This window comes from Saccopteryx leptura, chromosome 1, assembly GCF_036850995.1.
Source record: "Saccopteryx leptura isolate mSacLep1 chromosome 1, mSacLep1_pri_phased_curated, whole genome shotgun sequence".
Taxonomy (NCBI): domain Eukaryota; kingdom Metazoa; phylum Chordata; class Mammalia; order Chiroptera; family Emballonuridae; genus Saccopteryx; species Saccopteryx leptura.
In genome coordinates, this window is record NC_089503.1 from 254,336,645 (window position 1) to 254,358,133 (window position 21,489).

At 40.4% G+C, this 21,489-nt stretch overlaps 1 protein-coding gene across 1 annotated transcript; it reads left to right on the forward strand.

Annotated features, from left to right (window-relative positions):
* Positions 1–5,798: 5,798 nt before the first annotated feature.
* On the forward strand, positions 5,799–19,442 carry LOC136379604 (zinc finger protein 709-like). Its single transcript, XM_066347002.1, has 5 exons — positions 5,799–5,955; positions 13,646–13,870; positions 15,287–15,413; positions 15,625–15,685; positions 16,178–19,442. The coding sequence occupies exons 2-5, from the start codon at positions 13,763–13,765 to the stop codon at positions 17,886–17,888; spliced, it is 2,007 nt and encodes a 668-aa protein (XP_066203099.1). The 5' UTR covers positions 5,799–5,955; positions 13,646–13,762; the 3' UTR covers positions 17,889–19,442.
* Positions 19,443–21,489: the final 2,047 nt, after the last annotated feature.

Consider the following 21,489-nt stretch of genomic DNA (forward strand, 5'->3'; position numbering starts at 1 on the left):
CAGGATGGGAAGTTATCCTGGTGACTGGCCTCTTGAAAATGCAGCTGGTCAGCCTCATAGGAAGTGCAGACCTTTCACGACATCTCTGCTTGGTCTTGGATAAAAGGAGTTGTCTCTTCTTCTCTACAGTGTGGGACATCATAGTTCGTTTGAGATTTCCCTTTGAAAACAAAATGAAGTTTAAAGTTTGAATGAAAAAGAAGACAACGACTTTCAGTTCATTTGGATCCCTCCTCCACTTCTTTCTGGAGAACTGTGTCTGTTCATCACAGTCATCTGGAAAGTTGATCCAGGGACATCTAGCAGGTATGAGTCAAGGACAGATAGCTCTAGTTCATTATCCAGTGTCAGCTCCAAACCATTTCCCTCCACCATCTTCCTCTAAGGACATTTCCCTCTTTCCATCTTTGTCAATGTCAACTACACACATGCTGACACCCTCAAACCTATGCTATTTGGACACAAGGATCATAGGTTTTCCTATCTCAAGACTTCAGGTTTGGCCCTGGCCAGTTGGCTCAGTGATAGAGTGTCGGCTGCGTGGAAGTACCAGGTTCAATTCCCAGCCAGGGTACAGGGGAGAAGTGCCCATTTGCTTCTCCACCCTTTCTTCTCTCCTTTCTCTCTGTTTCTGTCTTCCCCTCCTGCAGCCAAGGCTCCATTGGAGCAAAGTTGGTCTGGGCACTGAGGATGGCTCCATGGCCTCCGCCTCAGGCACTAGAGTGGCTCTGGTTGCAACAGAGCAATGCCCTAGATGGGCTGAGTATCGCCCCCTAGTGGGCATACCAGGTGGATCCCAGTCAGGTGCATGTGGGAGTCTGTCTCTCTTCCTCCCAACTTCTCACTTCAGAAAAATACAAAAAAAAAAAAAAAAAAAAGACTTCAGGTTTTTCTGTATTTCTTTTCCCTGTGCTTTAGGACACACAATCAGCTAGTTTTCATAGTCCTTTAGTACCTCATCTACAGTGAAATCATGTGCCTTACAACCCCTACATACTTTCTTAAACACACAAGTCCCATCTTAACTCACAAACACCATATTCCCATTCATTTCCTTTTTGCACAAGACCTCCACCATAAATAAAAATGTTTACCCCTTGACTCTCTTCTTTCTGTTCTCCCACTCCTCCTTGTTAATCTCAGCTTCTCTGACTTGACGCAACCAATGCTTCTTAGAAGTCAGTCCTGATCATACATCTGTTCTACATTAACACCCTTTCTAGGTTATTCCATCCATTTCCCTGGCTACATATACCATTAATGAACTAGAAATGCCCATAGAGTCATTATAATGTGACTTCAACCCTGAGACTCAAATATCCACCTGCCCACTCACCACATTGGTGCTAACATTGATGACTCAACTCACAGCAACCAGGTGCCATGCTGAACCATCTAGTTCCCTACATAATTCACTGCTATCTCAGTGTCCCCTAAATTCACCTGTTGGTGCTGTCCTGTGTAAACCTGAGTGTCATTCTGGACACCCACACCCTACCACCCCACACTCATATCAATGAACCATCCACCCATCCATCCACCCTTCTGAGTTGGCGTAAAGAGTTTCAAATTTTTTAATAATTCTTAAGCATGTTTCAGATTTCCTACAAAATACCATTTACACACAGTAACCTTTCCTGTCCAGCAACCAAAGTTAATACATCTTCTCTGTTTATTTTTTCAATTTTATTTGTATGTGGTTTTTATCTATTATTTAATTTTTTTCCACTAAATTAGATTCTCATAAAGAGAAGCTTAATGTGAATTTTAGTGTTGTACACTGCCATATTTACCAATTGCTCTGCCTTTAGATGGTGCTCAGGTATATTTATTTAAAAATTATTTTTTAAAAATTTGCTTTCTAAATATTAAAAATTAACTCAATCAGAGTTATACAATGAGTGTTATACTGCAATAAATTTTCATTGCCTAAGGTTTCAAATCCTTTCGGTAACCCATTAGAAAACTCTAGTCACAATGATCTATTTAAAATGTAAACCCAATCAGTGTACCTTCCCTTTTAAATCCCTCTTTCTGTCTTTAGGGGATATTTAAAAAAAAGAAAATCCATAAATCTCATGGCATTCCTGCCAAAATTAATACTACCCCATTCGTTACCCAAGATATCCCAGTTTGGAGGGAGTTCTGTGATCCTCCCATTTACAGAGCATCTGTTGACTGCCAAGTTGTGTGCTAACACCCATCATTCAGAATTTAATAAATTACTTTCCTGTGGATTTTAATCTGGGTGAGAAGGAAGAGTTAATAGACGAATGAATGTCTAATATAGTGTAAGTAAGTGCTGTGAGAAAAAAATAAGGCTAACAGAGACAGAGAAAGAGGGCAGGTTGGAGGAAGACAGGTCAAGAGGGATAAAAAGAGAGAGTAGCCCTGGCCAGTTGGCTCAGTGGTAGGTCATCGGCCCAGCATGTGGATGTCCTGGGTTTGATTCCTGGTCAGGGCACACAGGAGAAGTGACCATCTGCTTTTCCACCCACCTCCCTCCCCTTTCTCTCTCGCTAAAATCAATCAATAAAAAAAAATTAAAAAGAGAAAAAGAATAACTAGTTACTGATGAAGAGATTAAGGAAGAACTAATTAATGACATGAACTGAATAAAAAGAAAAAATGCCAAGCAAATTGTAGGTAAGAACTTTTCCAGAGAGTTGAACAATTTAAACAGCATAGAGCCAAATACTTTCCACATTCTTTTTTTTTTTTTTTTGTATTTTTCCGAAGCTGGAAACGGGGAGAGACAGTCAGACAGACTCCCGCATGCGCCCGACCGGGATCCACCCAGCACGCCCACCAGGGGGCGACGCTCTGCCCACCAGGGGGCGATGCTCTGCCCCTCCGGGGCGTCGCTCTGCTGCGACCAGAGCCACTCTAGCGCCTGGGGCAGTGGCCAAGGAGCCATCCCCAGCGCCTGGGCCATCCTCGCTCCAATGGAGCCTCGCTACAGGAGGGGAAGAGAAAGACAGAGAGGAAGGAGAGGGGGAGGGGTGGAGAAGCAGATGGGCGCTTCTCCTGTGTGCCCTGGCCGGGAATCGAACCCGGAACCTCTGCACGCCAGGCCGATGCTCTACCACTGAGCCAACCGGCCAGGGCCCCACATTCTAATAACGCTGTTGGTAAAGAAATAAAAAAGACAAAATGAAACCATCTGGCTTAGTATCAGTAAGATACCTTCCTGTTTTAAGAGCTGTGGCCTGCTTATTTGAAGACATTAGACAGAAGAAAAAATTACACAATTAGATTTTCTTGTCAATATGGATTCTGTACTCACCAGAAAAGGCTGGTGCAAAACACAGCTTGATGCGAGTTCCCCCATGGCTGCAGAGTCGTTCTGCTGCTCCACTCCTGAGATGCAGGCAACCTGTGACTTGCTGGAAAATGCAGTGGCTTTCGCCTCTGATTGCCCTTTTATGCAGGAAGGGAGTGGGTAATCCAATCAGCGGATAATCCAGAGGAGACATCCTCCCTTACATTAATGGGATATGTGAGATTCCTGTCTTCACACAGAAACACAAAAATATGAGGCTATTGATACTGTTGTAGATGAAAAAATTTAATACATTTGTGGATGGGGGTGGTATTTGTAGTTTCTATCAACATTTTAATGTGTTTTTCTCTCCCACCACGAATGCATTCTATAAAAATAAGAAGGAAAGTTTCTATGCACAAACATTTCCATACAGTATATATTTTGACAGAAAAAAAAATAGAAACTGTGGAAATGTATAGCAATAGAAGAATATAAAAAATATAGGGTGGGGCAAGAGTAGGTTTGGATGGAAAATAATACAATAATAAATTAATAATACATGAATAAACTGTGTTAATGATTCTATAGAATATATCATAGCAATTAAGTATAAACTAATATTTTGTGGTTTAATTCACCTAATTACTAATAAATTTGAGATTATTTTAACCATTTTACCCTTTCCCTTCCCTTTGACATAGAATTAATGTTTCTTTTAACTCTCTACTGATTTTAACTATTTTATTATTCAATTGTTCCCTATGTAAACTTGTTAGTTTCAATCATGTACATATCTTTGTGTAATTACAGTAATGATTAAATCACTGAGTGACCTTGCCTCTGTGTCCAGCCAACAACACAGAGGTGATTCACAGCAGAGTCGTATTGCAGTGACTCCCCAGCCTGTGTCCCTGACCCTTCCCTCCCTGAGAGCTGGAGATGTGGGCAAGGGCCGGTGGCTTACTTCCCTGGTGGAAAAGGGGACTTCTGAATACCACTGTGTACTAACTGCTGGGAGCAGTTTCTGAAGTCTGGTGATGTGTCCTGCAGAAAGGATTTTTAAAAATTTATTTTTCAATTACAGTTGACACAAGATTAGATTCAAGTGTACCACATATTAATTACACATTTATTAAATATAAACAATATTTTTCAATTATACTTCAATAAAGCTGTGAGGAAAAACTTTCCAGTTGCATCCCACATTTATATAATGCTTTATTATTTATCTTTTTTTTTTTTTAGTTTTTATTTGTTCATTTCAGTGAGAGTGGAAGGGAGAGAGAGAGAGAGAGAGAGAGAGAAACATTGAGCTGTTCCTGTATGTGCTATGACTATAGATCTAACTGGAAACCTCTGCTCTTCAGGATAATGCTCCAACCAATTGAGCCATCCGGCCAGGGCTATTTTTCTTATATCATTAAAAATAAGAATCAATTGCCTTAGTGATATTATAGTTGGTTGCATTTTATTTATTTTTATTTATTTTTTATTTTTTGCTGAGACAGAGAGAGAGGGATAGATAGGGACAGACAGACAGGAACGGAGAGATGTTGGTTGCATTTTAAAGTTCTCTAAGGACACAGGCAAAAGTGTGAAATGTACATCTGAGAATGTACCGAACACATCTCACACCCTGTGGTTAGACTGAGAAGAGTCCTTGCACCCAGGCCGTTGCTTGGGGGTTTTAACTTCCCATCAGAGCCTAGTGCTCTGGGATTCTTCCTCTTAAGGACAGAATGAGTGGGGGTGGGGAAGAGATGGTTGAAATGTTCAAGGCTTGAAAGGATCAAAGACGAAAATGGAGCCAGACTCAATTATAGATAGCGAAGTTATTATTTCAGTGTCTGCATTTCTACACAAAGGTCACAGTTTTATGAGTGATCTCCCAGATTTACCGCCAAGCCCCTGACCGATAGAGCAGTGGTCCCCAACCCCCAGACCACGGACCGGTACCGGTCTGTGGGCCATTTGGTACCGGTCCGCAGAAAAAAAATAAATAACTTACATTATTTCCGTTTTATTTATATTTAAATCTGAACAATGTTTTATATTTTAAAAATGACCAGATTCCCTCTGTTACATCTGTCTAACGCTTGACGGATGTATCACTCTTGACGCTTGTCTTGCTCATTTGATACATTTATCCCTCCCACCCTAAAGGCTGGTCTGTGAAAATGTTTTCTGACATTAAACCGGTCCGTGCCCCAGAAAAGGTTGGGGACCACTGCATAGAGGACAGAGACCCTCTTGTTTCCAGTGTGCCTTGGCGTTGATCCATCTGGGAACTGAATCAGGATTCCCTGTGCACACTGTGCCCTCGCCTTCACAAAGAATTTGGGGAAAACTACACTGGCTGCCCCAGGATTAGAAAAAATTCTGTTTAAGGTAAACATCCTAATCTGGGTTAGTTTCCGGTTCACCAAGGGAGGCTGGTTCAGCGGAGCCAAGGTTCTCCCTCTGTCACTCAGTCTTGGGACCTGTCCAATCAAGAGCGCGCTGGGCCAAGTGGGTGGGGCAACGTGTGGCAACGGTATTTACGCCCCTTCTGGTTGTAGAAATATTTAGGGTCCCCCGTCGCCCACCCCTCACGGTCCCTAGTGGGTCTACTGCAACGTTTGTCGCGCTGTGATCTGCAGTGGTCTTGGGAGTGTAGGAAGAACTCAAGGAGACCCAGGAAACCTAGAATGGTGAGTGTGCATGAAGGATCCGTGCGGTGACGGGAGGACGGGCTGGTTGGAACCAGTTGAAACCGGCTGTGGCGGGACTGGCCACCTCCTGTCACTTGGGAGTCTGAGGACCCTCGTTCATTGGGGCGCTGCTCGGACCTTGTCTCCTCTGGCACGCAGCATAGGTGCCGGGCGGCAGCTGGGACCCCAGGCGTCCTGTCGGGTCACTGCGCGGCAGCTTCGCCAATCCTCTCTGGGCAGCTCTGCGCCCGCAGCCGCGTCTCCCCAGGTGGTGCGGTGACCACGGGGAGGGTCATCGGGGGTCGACTGTGACTTGGTCTCCCGGGTGCATTTGTGAGAGGAGCTGAGGTCCCCCACTGTGGGAGGGAAAGGGGCGCTGTAATAAATCTAAGCAAAAGTAACCCGAGAAGGTGCTCAGATTTTAGGTTCCTAACTGGGCAGGTCCTGGTCAGTAGTCCTGCCCCAGGCACACAACTCCTTTAGCAAAAGGTTTATCTGTTCCTTAAGCAAGTCTTGTCTATTGTTCTTGTGCATCTAGGTTAGCGCACCTTTGAAATGCGTCTTTTCCAGACATCTTGGAAACGGAGCCACAGTCAAGGGAGCAAGCCCATAATCTTGTTAAGTATCCTGTAATCCAGTCCCCACCTTGCATTCTCCCACAGTCACGTCATCTTCCGTAGGCTCCTTAATTACAAATGCTTAAAAAAAACCTGCAGATAGAAAGAAAATTGCAAGGGTCTTTTACTGAGAAGCATTTTTCTTGGTGTGTTGAGATCTTGCTGTTAGGCATATACTCTGTTTAGATCAAATAAACACCAAAAATAAAATGTTTTCTACAGGAACATTTCTTAACTCGACATCAGTCAATTTAGTATCCCCAGGAGGACTGTTTTTGTTCTGAGTTTTCCAAATGTTTGCAAACCAGGGTCTCAGATCCACAACCCTACAGGGTTGAGCTCCAACTTAGCTCTTTCTGGTACAAGTCTCAACATTTTAAAAGATTTGTCTTTGCGGGGGTGGGGGTGGGGGTGGGGGTGGGGGTGGGGGTGGGGGTGGGGGTGGGGGTGGGGGTGGGGGTGGGGGGGGTGTCTGTGAATATTTTACAGGAGAGGAAAGCCGAGAACAACCAGAATTAAAACCTAAATTCCTTGAAATCAGATTACTTGAAATCCCCGTTCCTCTCCCCCAGGATCCTTCCTGGTTTGGACATCTTCTGACAATTTCTTTGGATAGAGGTTCTGTAGCATCCACCGGGTACGAGAACAAACGTCGGAGACTTTCAGGAGTTAAGATGTTACTTTATTGGCCAGTTTAACCTGCGCAGGGGCGAACTCCCAAGATGTCTGGAGACACCGTGCTCACGAGGAGCTGCAAACGGAAGCTGCGCCTGGCGCTTACAGCCGGGTCCTTATATATCCTAAGTGAACAAGCATAATACAGAAGCAGATGTGGCAGTTAGCTATTGGCTAGGGAGGTCGCGCGCAGCATAGCAACAGGGGCCGGCATAGCAACAGGGGCCGGTTTTAGCTTAGTGGCGAATTTCAAAACTAAACTTCTGATAAGGGTCTCTGACCTTCTTTGTTCTCAGCCTCACAGAGTCCATATCAGCACTCCCTGTTCCTTTGATAGTTACACTCTTTGGCAGCCCCAGCATATATCAGTACTCCCTGAATCTAACAGTTCCTCTTTGGAAACTTTCCTGGGTGATCTGTACCATCACACTGCCTGTGCCTGTCACTTTGAGATGCATTGATTAAGTCTTTGTTTTTTAGTAGGAATAAAATGTATTTAATCAACAGAGGCTTGAAACACAAGATAAAATGGTTTCAAACAGGCAAGAAAGAGATGAATTTCAGAAAAATAAAATATTCAGGTATTACATTCCCTTTGTATAGAATTTTCTTTCACTCTATATTCCCTTAAGCAGATGTAGTAAATTTCTGAGGTCTGTGTTTTACTTTTGGGTGTTTTGAAATGAAATTGCAGGGTTTAGATTTGGTGAGTAGAACCGTTCAACTATGATTATTTACCAACCAATTATTTTTTCTGAAAATACAATTAACTGACATTTTCCTGAAAATAACAGGTATTAGAAGTTTTCTCATTGAACTAGTAAAAGATCCTTATAGTTTTCTTCCTTCCTTTCTACAGAAGGCTGGGTTTATGTGATTTTGGTGGATTGTTAATTTAAGCACTGGGCTTTTGTTTAAAAGTAAGCATTGGGCTTTTCTTATTTAAAATATCAGTAGCAGTGCGGAGCAAGACCAGTGGAGGTCAGAGGCCCATGGTCAGTGACTCCAGGTAAAACCCCCTTGAGCCTGCAAGGGGAAGTGCTTGAAGGACCAGTTAATCTTCTGGGGAGCCGTCCCCTGCAGGTGTCCTATCTGCTCACACCTACCATGGAAGGACCCTGTGCCCTGAGAGAAGCTACAGCCCTGGGAAGCTGGGGGTGCACGTGCACATGGGATTTGAAGGGGGTGATGATGTCCATTTTGGGGTTATAGTTTCTTAGGCCTAGACATTTTTCGACCTTAGGTTTGTTTTGGATCCGCATTGTGGGTGCACTGAGAATGTCATTTCTGCACATTGAGAAAGTCTGTGAAGTGCAGGGATTCTGACTGCTGGACAAAGTTTGGAGGAATCAGGGAGTTTACTTGGCTCAGAACCTTAAACTGAATCAGGCTGAGAGGTTCCTCACTTGCAAGAGTGGAAGCCTGGGGGAGGGAGCGCTTTCATGCTCACATGAGGGGAGTGTGTTGGAGTTCCATGTTTATTCCTGGGGCTGCTCAGGTGTCCTGAGTGCCCTTCCCTCTCTAGGGGTTCTGTCTCCGCAGGGGTCTCTGGACACTGAGTTTGTGATTATGTTCAACTTTCTCAATGTGGTTTTTCCCCTTACCTGTAGGGAAATAGGCTGCTTCTCTGTTTTGATTCCAATGTTGTTGATTCTTTTGATTAGATTTTTTTTCCCTTGAATATTGCAGCCCTTTGGTTCTCATTTCCATTAGCACTTGGACTTTTAAAATATAACCTGATTGAGGGAAATTATCTGAATAAGGCAATATTGATTGTGCAAATAAATAAAAATTTATTTCCATTCAGGCAAGAGAACTTGAAGATGTTAGGTAAACGTTTCAAGTTCTCAGATGCTTTTCTCATTTTAGGTCAGTTTTATGCCTGCCCCTGGAGAACTTTGACATGTAAATGGCTATCCTATTCCTAAAGTAAATAAGTTCCTATTTGAATGGATTTTGATTTTCACTGATATGAGGAAACATATCAAAACTTAGCTAAAAATTTGAAATTTCTAGTGTAGGGCTACATTGCAGACCCCTGATGCATTTACTCTGTTATTCATTCTTGAAAAATACCCAGAGTGTGAAATGTTGTGGATGAAAAAAATGTTTTAATTTGCCCTTGTTTTTTGTCTTGTTCTGTTTTTTTAGTTGAAAAGGAGTTTGTAAATTTTTTGTACTCTGTAGTTTTATCTCGTTTAAGTTTTTAAAGGCTTAACTTTTGAAGTGGTTTCCTATGTAGAAAAGTTAAAAACAGTAATTTTAAAAGGTAAAGTTGATTAATAATGCTGATACATCATAGGAAATATGGTATATATAAATGTCTCTTCTTGTTTTAAATAATGAATGGGAAAGTGTTTTTAAGTTACTGAGAGGAAGCAAATTTAAGAAAGTCATGCCTACATGTCCTGTCCCTCTCCTTTGATCTAACTCCATCCATCCTCAACTGACCTGTTTTGATTACTTCTTGCTCATCCTGTTAGTGTGACTTTGTCTAAAAACAAGCCAGTACACACGCCTATTTTTCATACTTGTAGTTCTTGTTGTGAGTGGCCAGGCACCACATATTGGATTTTTGACTCCTGGAAACTTCAGCCTCACCCCTCCCTTTCCCCGTCCTTCTTACCTGTCAGGCTGCTGAGGGCCTGGGTGCTCCTGCTGTGTGAGCTGCTGCTTGCTGGGGAACCCCTCCCCTGGGCTGTGTTGCCCTGGGTTGTATTGTTGACATCACTGAGCCTGGGTTCTGTATACATAGGACTCTGGGTTGATACTTTATGTAATACCTCACTCATCCTTTGGGAGCAGGAGTATGGGAATGGGACCCTTCTTAAGGTAGTCCTAAGGTCAAGTATATCTTGGCTGGAACCTGTTTTTGTCTTTTCTCCTCTTTTCTATTCTTTTCTCTTTTTTCTTTTCGAGTGAGAGACAGAAAGGGAGAAAGATGAGAAGCATCGAGTCATAGTTGTGGCACTTCAGTTGTTTATTGATTGCTTCTCAGGCATGCTTTGGTGAGATGGGGGGTGCTCAAGGCAAGCCATGACCCCTTCCTTGCTCAAGCCAGCAACCTTGGGCTTCAAGAGCCAGCAACCTTTGGGCTCAAGTCAGCAATTTTCAGATGTTGATGATCCCATGCTCAAACTGGTGACCCCAAGTTCAAGCTGGCAACCCCACGCTCAAGCTGGCAACCCTATGTTCAAGCTGGATGAGCCCCCGCTCAAGCCAGTGACTTCAGGGCTTTGAACCTGAGTCCTCAGTGTCTCAGGTCAATGCTCTGTCCACCACCACTGGTGAGGCCCTATTTATGTCTTTAGCATGAAGGTATGAATGAGGTTGGGGTCATGTCCACAGTAGGGTGGATCTAAGGGGGGTACAAGAATGATTACACCCCATAAATGAAGTGATCTCATCAGATGGTCAGTTTTTAAAGAGCAAGTATTTCAGAGAGAAAGAGAAGAGACAGGAAAAGGCAGCTCATAAGTGGTAGGCTTCCTAATACCAGAAGGCTCACCAGGGCCCTTAAGTACCCCTGTTCTTGCTGGCTCTACCTCTACTACAGTACAGGATCCTGACCTTCTGGGCTATTGGGGACACCCACAATCTCACTGTGACACAGCAAGGAGATTAGTTCAAACCAGACGTAAGCCCAGGGTCCTTAAATTCTATATAGCAGCCATTTCCATGGGGGAGGCCTCTAACTCAAATGGCTCTGATTTGAGGTCTTCTAGAGCAGTGGTTCCCCAACCTTTTTTGGGCCACGGACCAGTTTAATGTCAGAAAATATTTTCACGGACCGGCCTTTAGGGTGAGATGGATAATGTATCACGTGACCGAGTCAAGCGTCAAGAGTGAGTCTTAAGACGGATGTAACAGAGGGAATCTGGTCATTTTTAAAAAATAAAACATCGTTCAGACTTAAATATAAATAAAACGGAAATAATGTAAGTTATTTATTCTTTCTCTGAGGACCGGTACCAAATGGCCCACGGACCGGTACCGGTCCGCGGCCTGGGGGTTGAGGACCACTGCTCTAGAAGAAAAATTTACAAATACCAGTGTCAAGAGGACATCCACTTACCAGAAGTTTACTCAGTGACCTAAAATACAATACAGGAAAGGACATAAGAAAGGAAAAAAGGAGAAAACAGGTATTTAAAAAGGTCCACAATTTGACCCAATTGGAAATCTAAAATATACTAAAAGAATTTGCATAACACAAATGATAAAAGGGATTCTTGGCTTTTGAGCCTCTAAGATAATGTTGCCAACCCCTGTAACAGTAATTGACAAACCCATATTCACAATTACTCAATGCTGGTTCTCAAATTACAGTTTTTACCTAGGATCGCAGTAAACTGAAGTGAGGAACTTCATAATTTTAGGAGAATTACTGATTATAATATGGTGTACTCACCTGTTTTCATAGTCATAGCATCCATTGTCCTAAGATATCCCATATTGAGCAGGACAGCTCTGAACCAATAACTCATGAATTTAAATTCAGTCTTCACTTACATGGTTTTACAAAATGGACCCTGTGGATTCTACTCCTTAGTTAAATTAGTTAATATGGCTCAGTGTAAATTAAACTGGGCCTTCAAGGATTGAAAACTGTTAAAAGAAACCTTTAGGAACAAGTGATTATCCCCCTTTGAACAGCTGAGTTTGATCTGATCTGAAACCTGGAATGAATGACTGACTCTTCATGGTGGGTTACCACAAACTTGAGGATGTGGACATGGCAAATAAACCCCTGTGCCCAACTCCCATTATGGAAATTACTCAATCTGCCCAGCAACTGGTACCCACTCTGCTACCATAGATTTTGGCTATCTGTTCTGTTCAGGCCCTATTTTAACACTCTCAGCTGCAGTTGGTCTTCAGCTCTGCTTTAATTGAGCATTAGACATGATTTCTTTTCCTCGCTTAAATCAAATGCACATATATTTTAGAAAATTCTTAGTGGTTGTCCTTGAGTTTACAGAATACATTTATAACTAAGCCACCACCTTTGTCAAGTCACACTGTGCTGCTTCACTGGTTGTTCCCGTGTCTCATACCAGCTACCCCCAACTCTACCTGCCTGTCCCTTGTCACATTGCAGTCATTTATTTCAGTTACTCAAATGCATAATTTCTAATATTGTAAATAAAATATTATCTATTTTATGATAACAGGAAGAAAAGATACTTTACCTTCATTTATTTTTTTCTAATATGCCACATTTTTTACAATCTTTCTGATGAGTTTCTGAACATTTTAATCAAAGTAAGTAAACTAGTGACAAATTTCCTCAATTGTAGCCTAAGAAAGTATTTATTTCTCCTTTATTTTTGAAAGATAAGTTCATTCTGGCATACAATTTTAGGTGATTTTTTTTTCTTTCACAAGTTTAAATACTTTCTTCTCCTCTCTTCTTGCTTGTGTGGTCTATGAAAAGAAGTCTGATTTAATTCTAATTTTTCGCACAACTCAATCACCTGTTCAAATGCTATAGAGGTGTTTACCTGAAGCCTGTGTACTGTTATTGCTCAATGTTACCCCATTAAGTTTAATATCTAAATTTAAAAAAATGCTAAAATTTACCTGCCTATAAGGTGTTTTCCCCCCTGGCTTCTTTCACTGTGTTCTCTCTGTCTTTGATTGTTGTCTGGGTTGAATATGAGACACTTGGCTGTGCACTTCTGTTGTTCATTGTGGTTAGGGTTCTCCGACCATCCTGGACATACAGTGTGTCACTGTTCATTTTAGGAAAATCTCAGTTAATATTACTTTCCTGGTTTCTTCTGTTCCTTTCTGTCTTTTGTGTTCTTCTGATATGCCCATCAGGCGTATTTAACCTTCTATTTGAAGAAGGTACCTAGAAATTATGGATATTGTGTTCTGTTTTATTGTTCTTTTTTATTTATTTTTTGTCTTTGCATGAGACTTTGCTGAAATAATTTATTATTTTTTTTATTTTTTAGCATAGGCCATGTTAAAAACAGCATATTTGGGACATTTTTCTAAATGTCAAGTTTACTTTTTCTTTCCCAATTTTGATGACACTGGATTGCCCTGTGACCTAAATTCTCTGATAAATCTAAGAAAAGAAGTCAAGTTTTTAAACTTTTTTCTTGTGAGTATGGGAACGACAACTTCTAAGTTACTGCAGTACGAACCAGAAACCATCAGTCCACTGCTCCAATTCTGATGATTGATGGCTGACAGCTTTTGAGCCTGCTCCTGTTCTTTCCCCTGTGCCCGCATCTGTACACAGTGATAAGAAGGCCTTAAAGTGCCCTCCTTATGGCAGCAAGTGATTGAATCCTCATGAGCTCCTGCCCTTGTGTGTGGACTCTCACCTTGGTTCACCCTATCCCCACATAAAACATGTCCATGTCCCATTTCTTCTCTCACAGGCTGTTTAATGTCCTCTTGAGAGGCCTGCTTTACTCTGTGCAGACACCTCAACTGTGACAGTAATGAGCCGTTCTATGCCCCATGAGGTGTGTGCTGTCATCAGCTGATGGGTTCCCATGCTGAGCTGTCATGCTCTCCTTCACCAGGAGCTTGGGAATGACACAAAGGAGGGCAGGCTCTGGATTGGCTGGTCAGGAAATACTCCCTCCTGTGGAGAATGTATGGTAGGTGTTTGCATATTTTTACATACATTTACATAATGAGCAAGTTCATTATCACACCGGTGAGGATGTCTGGATATTAATAAATCCCCTTGCAGCCGAAAGCTCTTAACCTTTCCTCAGTGTCAGCAGCACCCAGGATAGACATGGTTGTGCTGGAAAGAGCTCTTTGGGCATGTTAGCCCCTCGGTGTGTGTGCTGTGTGTGCCAAGGGGCAGCTCTGAGGCCCAGGAGTGAAGGGACGGGTGGTATAAGTTGTCATGCCTTCTTCCTAACACCTGAGCTCTAAGTTCCAAGTAACTTAACCCATCAGTTCAGACAAAGAGAAAGGCAGGACTGAATCTGTGATAAATATCCCATCAGGTAAGAGCAGGGCTTCTCTATAAAAATATTTCCACCCAGCCAGCTGCATATGGTTACCTCTAATGTCCCAGGGGAATTTAGGTCAGCTGGGCTTTGTTTCCTTTCTTTTTTTTTTAATTTTGCTTTTCTTTTTTAGGTTTTTAATTGATCTAAGAGAGAGAGAGAGAAGAAAGAAGAGAGGGGAAAACACCCATTTGTTGTTTTACTTATTTATGCATTTATTGGTTGCTTCTTTGTGCTCTACCCAGGGATCAAACCTGCAACCTTGTCATGTTGGAACAATGGTCTAACCCCCTGATTGGCAAACTGTGGCTTGCGAGCCATATGCGGCTCTTTGGCCCCTTGAGTGTGGCTCTTCCACAAAATACCACATGCAGGTGCTACCTCGATAAGGAATATACCTACCTATATAGTTTAAGTTTAAAAAATTTGGCTCTCAAAAGAAATTTCAATCGTTGTACTATTGATATTTGGCTCTGTTGACTAATGAGTTTGCTGACCACTGGTCTAAACAAATGAGCTACCCAGCTAGGGCTTGGCAGGGCTTTGTTACAAGTTGAATTTCCACAGACCTCCTGGATTCTCATGTTTGGTGATGGGACTAGAACAAAAAACTTGTAGTTCTTTACTGTGTTTTTTATTTATTGAAACCTCATTAGAGATGTTAACATCTGCCTCATGGAGGGCTGTAAATGGTGGGCAGTGAGGAAGGAGATGAAAGAATGTTTTTCACAAAAATTGATGGTCTTAAAATGTTAATGTTTGTTTCATTTGAATAACAATTCTTTGATTTCCATATATTCTCTGAACACTGCCATCAGAAAAAAATATAAGTTGTAATGTTATTATAGTAAGAATGTGTAAATAATTTGCATGTGCTCAAGATGCTGGCAAATGTATGAGCCAGCAAGTATAGACAGGGAGTTTCTTATGATCAAATCATAGAATAAATGTTTGGAGACGAGACGCACACATAACTTTCCTATAAATGGAGGCTGGGTGTCCAGTGCTGTGAGTCTCACTCATCCTACTCTACACATACTTGGGGTGTTTTAGGACTTGGTGGCCTTTGAGGACGTGGCAGTGAACTTTAGTATGGAGGAATGGGCTTTATTGGATTCTCCACAGAAGAAACTCTACAGAGATGTGATGCAGGAAACCTTCAGGAACCTGGTTTCAATAGGTAAGGATGACAAGTTACCTTCATTTTTTTTTTTTTTCAGTTAAAAAACAAGTGTTTCTTGGCCATCAACATTATTCTCAAATGTATAATGTGGAAGGGGAGGACATTGTAAAATAAACCAACCAGGATCATAGCTCATCACAGAACTAGAACCTTATGTTTTCTCTAATTTCTAATAGTTTGGAATCAACTTTCTGGGTCTGCATTTTAGGAAAGAAATGGGAAGATTATGATATTGAAGATCAGTACAAAAACCAAAGGAAAAAACGCAGGTGAGTCTCACTTAGAATAGAAAGCAAGCACTATCTTACCTGAGAAACCTGTTATTCTACCAAATTTAAAAAGAAGCAACCAAAATAACTTTTGCTTCAAATTTATTACTTCTCAGAAAATTTCCACCAAATTATTTTTTAACATATAACAGAGATATTCAGTGTTTGAAAAATAATTAACATGGGAAAGAGTATTGAATATCTGTATATGAATATCACTGTTGTGATAGTAGTATTGAATATCTGTATATGAATATCACTGTTGTGATAGTAGTATTGAATATCTGTATATGAATATCACTGTTGTGATAGTAACAAAGGTGAACTCCTTGCAAAGCATTCAATATAGGAATTAAGTTTTAAATCATTCAGAGAAGGGGAAAACCTAAAATTTTGTTATAAATCATGAAAATATGGTTCAGATATTCTACTAATAATTTTAAAATCATTAATGAAAAAAATAATTAGTAATGTGCTTCTCAATATTTACAGAAATCCAAAATTAGAGAGACTTTGTAAAGGAGGAAAAGGTAGTCGATGTGGAGACAACGTCAACCTTTTTTCAAATCTTAATCAGAAGAAGAAAACTGCTGAAGTAAAACCGTGGAAATACAGTGTGTGTGGAAAAGTCTTTGTGCATCATTCATCCAGTAATATGCACATCAGTTGTCACACTGGAAATAAGCCATCTGAGTATCAAAATAATGGAGACAAGCTATATGATTATGACATATGTGGGAGAGCCTTCGGTTTTCTCCAGTGTTTTGACAGATGTGAAAGAAATCACAATGGAGCAAAAGCCTATGAATGTAAAGAATGTGGAAAAATATTTAGTTCTTTAACTTCACTTCAGATACATGAAAGATCCCACACTGGAGAAAAACCTTATAAATGTAAACAATGTGGCAAAGCCTTCAGTTATCTCAGTTCTCTTCGACGTCATGAGAGAATTCACACTGGAGAGAAACCCTATGAATGTAAGGAGTGTGGGAAAACCTTCAGATATTATCAAAATTATAGAAGACATGAAAGTAAATTTACTGGAGAGAAGCCCTATGAGTGTAAGGAGTGTGGAAAAGCCTTCATATGTTATCAAAGTTTTCGAAGACATGAAAGAAATCACAGAGAAGTGAAACCATATGTATGTAAGGAATGTGATAAAACATTTAGTTGTCTCCGTTATCTTCGAAAACATGAAAGAAACCACACTGGAAAGAAACCCTATGAATGTAAAAAATGCAGTAAAACATTTAGGTATCCCAGTGATCTTCAGAAACATGAAAGAAATCATACTGGTGAGAAACCTTTTGAATGTATGAAATGTGGTAAAGCCTACAGAGATCCCACTTCCTTACAAACACATCAAAGAACTCATATTGGAGAGAAACACTATGAATGTAAGGAATGTGGCAAAGCTTTCAGCTCTCATCAATGTGTCCAAATACATGAAAGAAATCACACTGGAGTGAAACCCTATGAGTGTAAAATATGTAACAAAACATTTGGTTATCCCAGTTCTCTTCGATATCACAAAAGGACACATACTGGGGAGAAAACCTATGAATGTAAGGAATGTGGGAAAGCCTATAGATATCTCAGTTCCTTAAGAATACATGAAAGAATTCATACTGGAGAGAAACCATATGAATGTAAGAAGTGTGGGAAATCCTACAGATGTTACCAAAGTTTCCAAACTCATGAAAGTAATCACACTGGAGAGAAACCCTATGTCTGTAAAAAATGTAGTAAAGCCTTCAGTTGTCTTCATTATCTTCGAAAACATGAAATAAATCATACTGGAAAGAAACCTTATAAATGTAAAAAATGTAATAAAACATTTAGATATCCCAGCGATCTTCAGAAACATGAAAGAAATCACACTGGAGAGAAACCCTTCGAATGTAAGGAATGTGGGAAAGCCTTCAGAGATCCCAGCTCTTTACAAACACATAAAAAAACTCACACTGGAGAGAAACCTTATGAATGTAAGGAATGTGGGAAAGCTTTCAAATGTTATCAGAGTTTTCAAACACACGAAAGAAATCACACTGGAGAGAAACCATATGTATGTAAGAAATGCACTAAAGCATTTACTTGTCTCCGATATCTTCGAAAACATGAAAGAGTTCATAGTGAAGAGAACACTGTTAATGTCAGCAATTTGGAAAAGTCTTCGTTTATCATACAACCTTTCCAAATGTGAAAATTTACACTGGAGAAAAACCATGTTAATGTGCAGAATTTGGGAAAGGCTCAGTTGTCTCAGTTCCTTTCAAAAGCATAAAAGCACCCACTGGATAAACAACTCTTGAGTGTAAACAGTGTGGGAAAGATTTGAATTGATCCACATTGTTACAAGTGAAAATTCCCTCCAAAAAAGAAATGAAAATGTAAGTAATATGAGAAAGCTTGATAGAACTGAATCCATGTATAATGTACCAGAAAGTTTTCAACATGGAAGAGTTGTCGTTTTGTTGTAAATATATTGTGTTTATTGAACTCCTTTTACTTCATCATTGGACTGTGGATTTTTACTAATTACTTTCAGAAAGGAACACTTGCATGAGATAACAATGAGTCTTTCAACAGTAGTTCATAAAATCAATAGGGAGTGCTTAAAACATTTAATATTATTTTCTATTTTGAAACCTGTTAGATACATGGGTGAATTGCAGTATATTTTTTATATACAGTTAGGTTAAATATCTTATTTTAATGCTTTATTTGCTGTTTTACAGGGCCATTGAAGAATGACAGTTTGGTATTTGGGTTTTCCCAGTGGCTTTGGCTGTCCTCTCTGTCCCTAGTCCATTATATATATTCTACTGTTCCCTCTGACAAAGCTCCTTTTTTGGGTGGTAAAATAGGAATCTTTTTTTGTTTTCTATACTAATAAAATAGTTGGAATAAATTTTATGTATGCCAATTTAGGAAACAATAGTTATATGTGAATTACTTTCATATTTGGATCTTTGTTTTTTGTTCTTCTTTTGTACTAATGTTTGCGAGTAGACTTTGAATTAAGAAGAGGGACCTGTGATAGGGCAACAAGGTCAAGAGCTGAAGCTTTTCCCTCCCCTTAGGTAATGGTGGGACCTTAATTTTTCAAAATTCATCTCCTTTATGGTCCATGTTAGAATTCCATAGTTGCCTCACTTGCGAGATTTGTAAGGCAAAAACAAAGAAGGCATTAGTCAGATTGTAGAGCCAAGATTCAGACAGACAGACATAGGAGCTTCAGCATCAGAGTTTTCCAGCCTATTCTGTATTCTTTCTCCTTTCAGTCAAGACTGACCTCAAAACCACCAACTATGTGATGTCTCTTTCTGAGAGGTGCAGGTTTCCATCAATGTCTTCACAAAATCCACATCAAAGACCCAGCAGAGCTTGGATTTTTCTGTCCGCTTTCTTGTGTCCGCCTGGAAACTGATTCAGACATGCTTATGTCTAATTCCCCTTTTCTCTAAACTATATCCATATAGGTCTAATTTGTGTAAGAAACACCTTATACTGTTAACAGTGCTAGTGAGTATGCTGTCCTGATTGTCCATGACATCTGCAATGGTACTGTAAGAAAGAGGGACACCTGTCAGGAAGACTGGGTGTTACCTGTTAACTTGAAGCTGCATGGAATCCCTTGGTGTGTTTTTGATCCTGTTTGTATGTGATTGAACCTTCTTTTATTTTCTTGTGAAATGAACACTTCTGTAGGTGCTTCATAACAGTATTTTAGTAACTGTTTTCTAAGCTCTTGTATATTAACAAATATTGTGTTTTTTATTTTCTGAGAAGATACATTTAAATGTCCTATAATAATTATGGATTTTCAAATTAACTTTGTAATTCTCTTCATTTATTATACTTTATGGATTAATTTTATTATGTGCATTCACATTCAGGTCATTTTTTCTAAGGCATATTTTGTGTTTTTTATATAGTTACAGTTTTTGTCATGACACTGCCATTCAATCTTAATATCAAAACCATAAATCATGACTTATTCATTGCCCTCTTGCCGGTTACTGTATGGTCAAGGCTGTAGTCAAAGTGAAGGGTCTAATGAATTCTAGTAATAAGAATGACCACAGAGTACACTTGACTGTGGGTTGGAACATAAAAGATTGATCAAGATTTCTCTAGGATTTGGCCGGTGATAGATGACCTTATGGCTAGTCAAGGCACCAAGACATTTTTGTATATTGCGTGTTCTGAGGAGATAAATGTATCATGTTACTCGTAATCATAAACCTTATTTTCTAGAAGGTAATGTAGTTGGTTGCACTTAATTTGTAAGAAGTCCCAGTGAGTCACATCAATAAGAAGAGGGCAATATTGGCCACTTTTAGAATTCGAAATTGTCACTTTTGCCATTTTGTGAGACATGGTTATAAAATATTTTTTTTTTAGTCTTGGTGGATCATCGTCACCTAATAGCTTTGATGAAGAGGTGTGTGACATCTTTCCTTTCCACAGGATAGGATTTGGCCATGCAATGAATACAGCTCCTTGTCCTCTGAAAGAGCCTATGGCTTTGATACTTATTATCTGAACACTGATGTACCTCCCATGGTGTGTTATGCCATTTACCATGATGTAGGTCAGTTAAAATATATAAATTCACTTCTTAGTATACCACATTATATTAATATCACATTTTTCCCTGAGTAATGGTAAATTGTGAGAGAACACAAACCTAACAAGGGAGAAAGACAGGACCACTGGCCCAATCGGACCTTTCTTGCTCAGACTGCCTTTTTTTTTTTTTTTTTCAGAGACAGAGAGTCAGAGAGAGGGATAGGTAGGGATAGACAAGAATGGAAGAGATGAGAAGCATCATCAGTTTTTCGCTGTGACACCTTAGTTGTTCATTGATTGCTTTCTCATATGTGCCTTGACCACTGGCCTTCAGTAGACCGAGTAACCCCTTGCTGGAGCCAGCAACCTTGGGTCCAAGCTGGTGAGCTTTGCTCAAACCAGATGAGCCTGCACTCGAGCTGGCGACCTCAGGGTCTCGAACCTGGATCCTCAGCATCACAGTCCGATGCTCTATCCACTGCGCCACCGCCTGGTCAGGCTCAGACTGTACTCTTGATGTTATTCTCACATCACCCATTGCCATGCACTTTACAGTCATTGTAGTCGATTCAGCACAATCAATCAAGACCCTGCAGGATTCAGATATGTGACATGAGATAAACCTGCATTGCAGTCCAGGTGCTTATATTTCTGTGGGAAATGATAGTTAACAAATGGTAAAGCTTTAATTTATAAGAAGAAAATAGGGGCGATGAAGGAAAGTAAAAACTGATGTGACATAATAGGGATGATGGGGTGTGTGTGTATATGTATAGGAGTCTCAGTGAGCGAGGATGTCATTTTTGCTTGGATGTCGACCATCTAATACAGCTTAAACACTGTTTCAGGAACTGCTTGGGGGTGGAAATAAATAGAGCCCAGTGGTGTAGAATGTCCTGCTTTCACTGATCCACAGTAAAGACTCACCATAGAGATAACGATAGAGACATGGTCTGTCTTTATTTATGCAGTTGTTACAAATGTGTGTATATAAGGTGGCCATGCGTTTGGACATTGTTTTGTAGAATTTAAGACTTCGTATTGATTTTGGCCACAGATATTTGGGGTGTCTTTTTGTGTTTAATCCATTTGAAAGGATTTTCACTGAACTTTAAATATTTACCATCTTATACTATTTGGCATTTTCTTTCTTTTTTTGAGAGACAGAGGAAGGGAGAGAGAAAGGGCAAAGCATCAATTTGTTGCCTCATTTAGTTCTGCTATTGGTT

Excerpts from the sequence above, each read along its gene's own strand:
- LOC136379604 (XM_066347002.1), top strand. The coding sequence starts at position 13,763 with ATGCTGAGCTGTCATGCTCTCCTTCACCAGGAGCTTGGGAATGACACA. Across the intron at positions 15,414-15,624 it reads CAGGAACCTGGTTTCAATAG|GAAAGAAATGGGAAGATTAT; the intron begins GTAAGGATGACA and ends TCTGCATTTTAG. Across the intron at positions 15,686-16,177 it reads AACCAAAGGAAAAAACGCAG|AAATCCAAAATTAGAGAGAC; the intron begins GTGAGTCTCACT and ends CAATATTTACAG.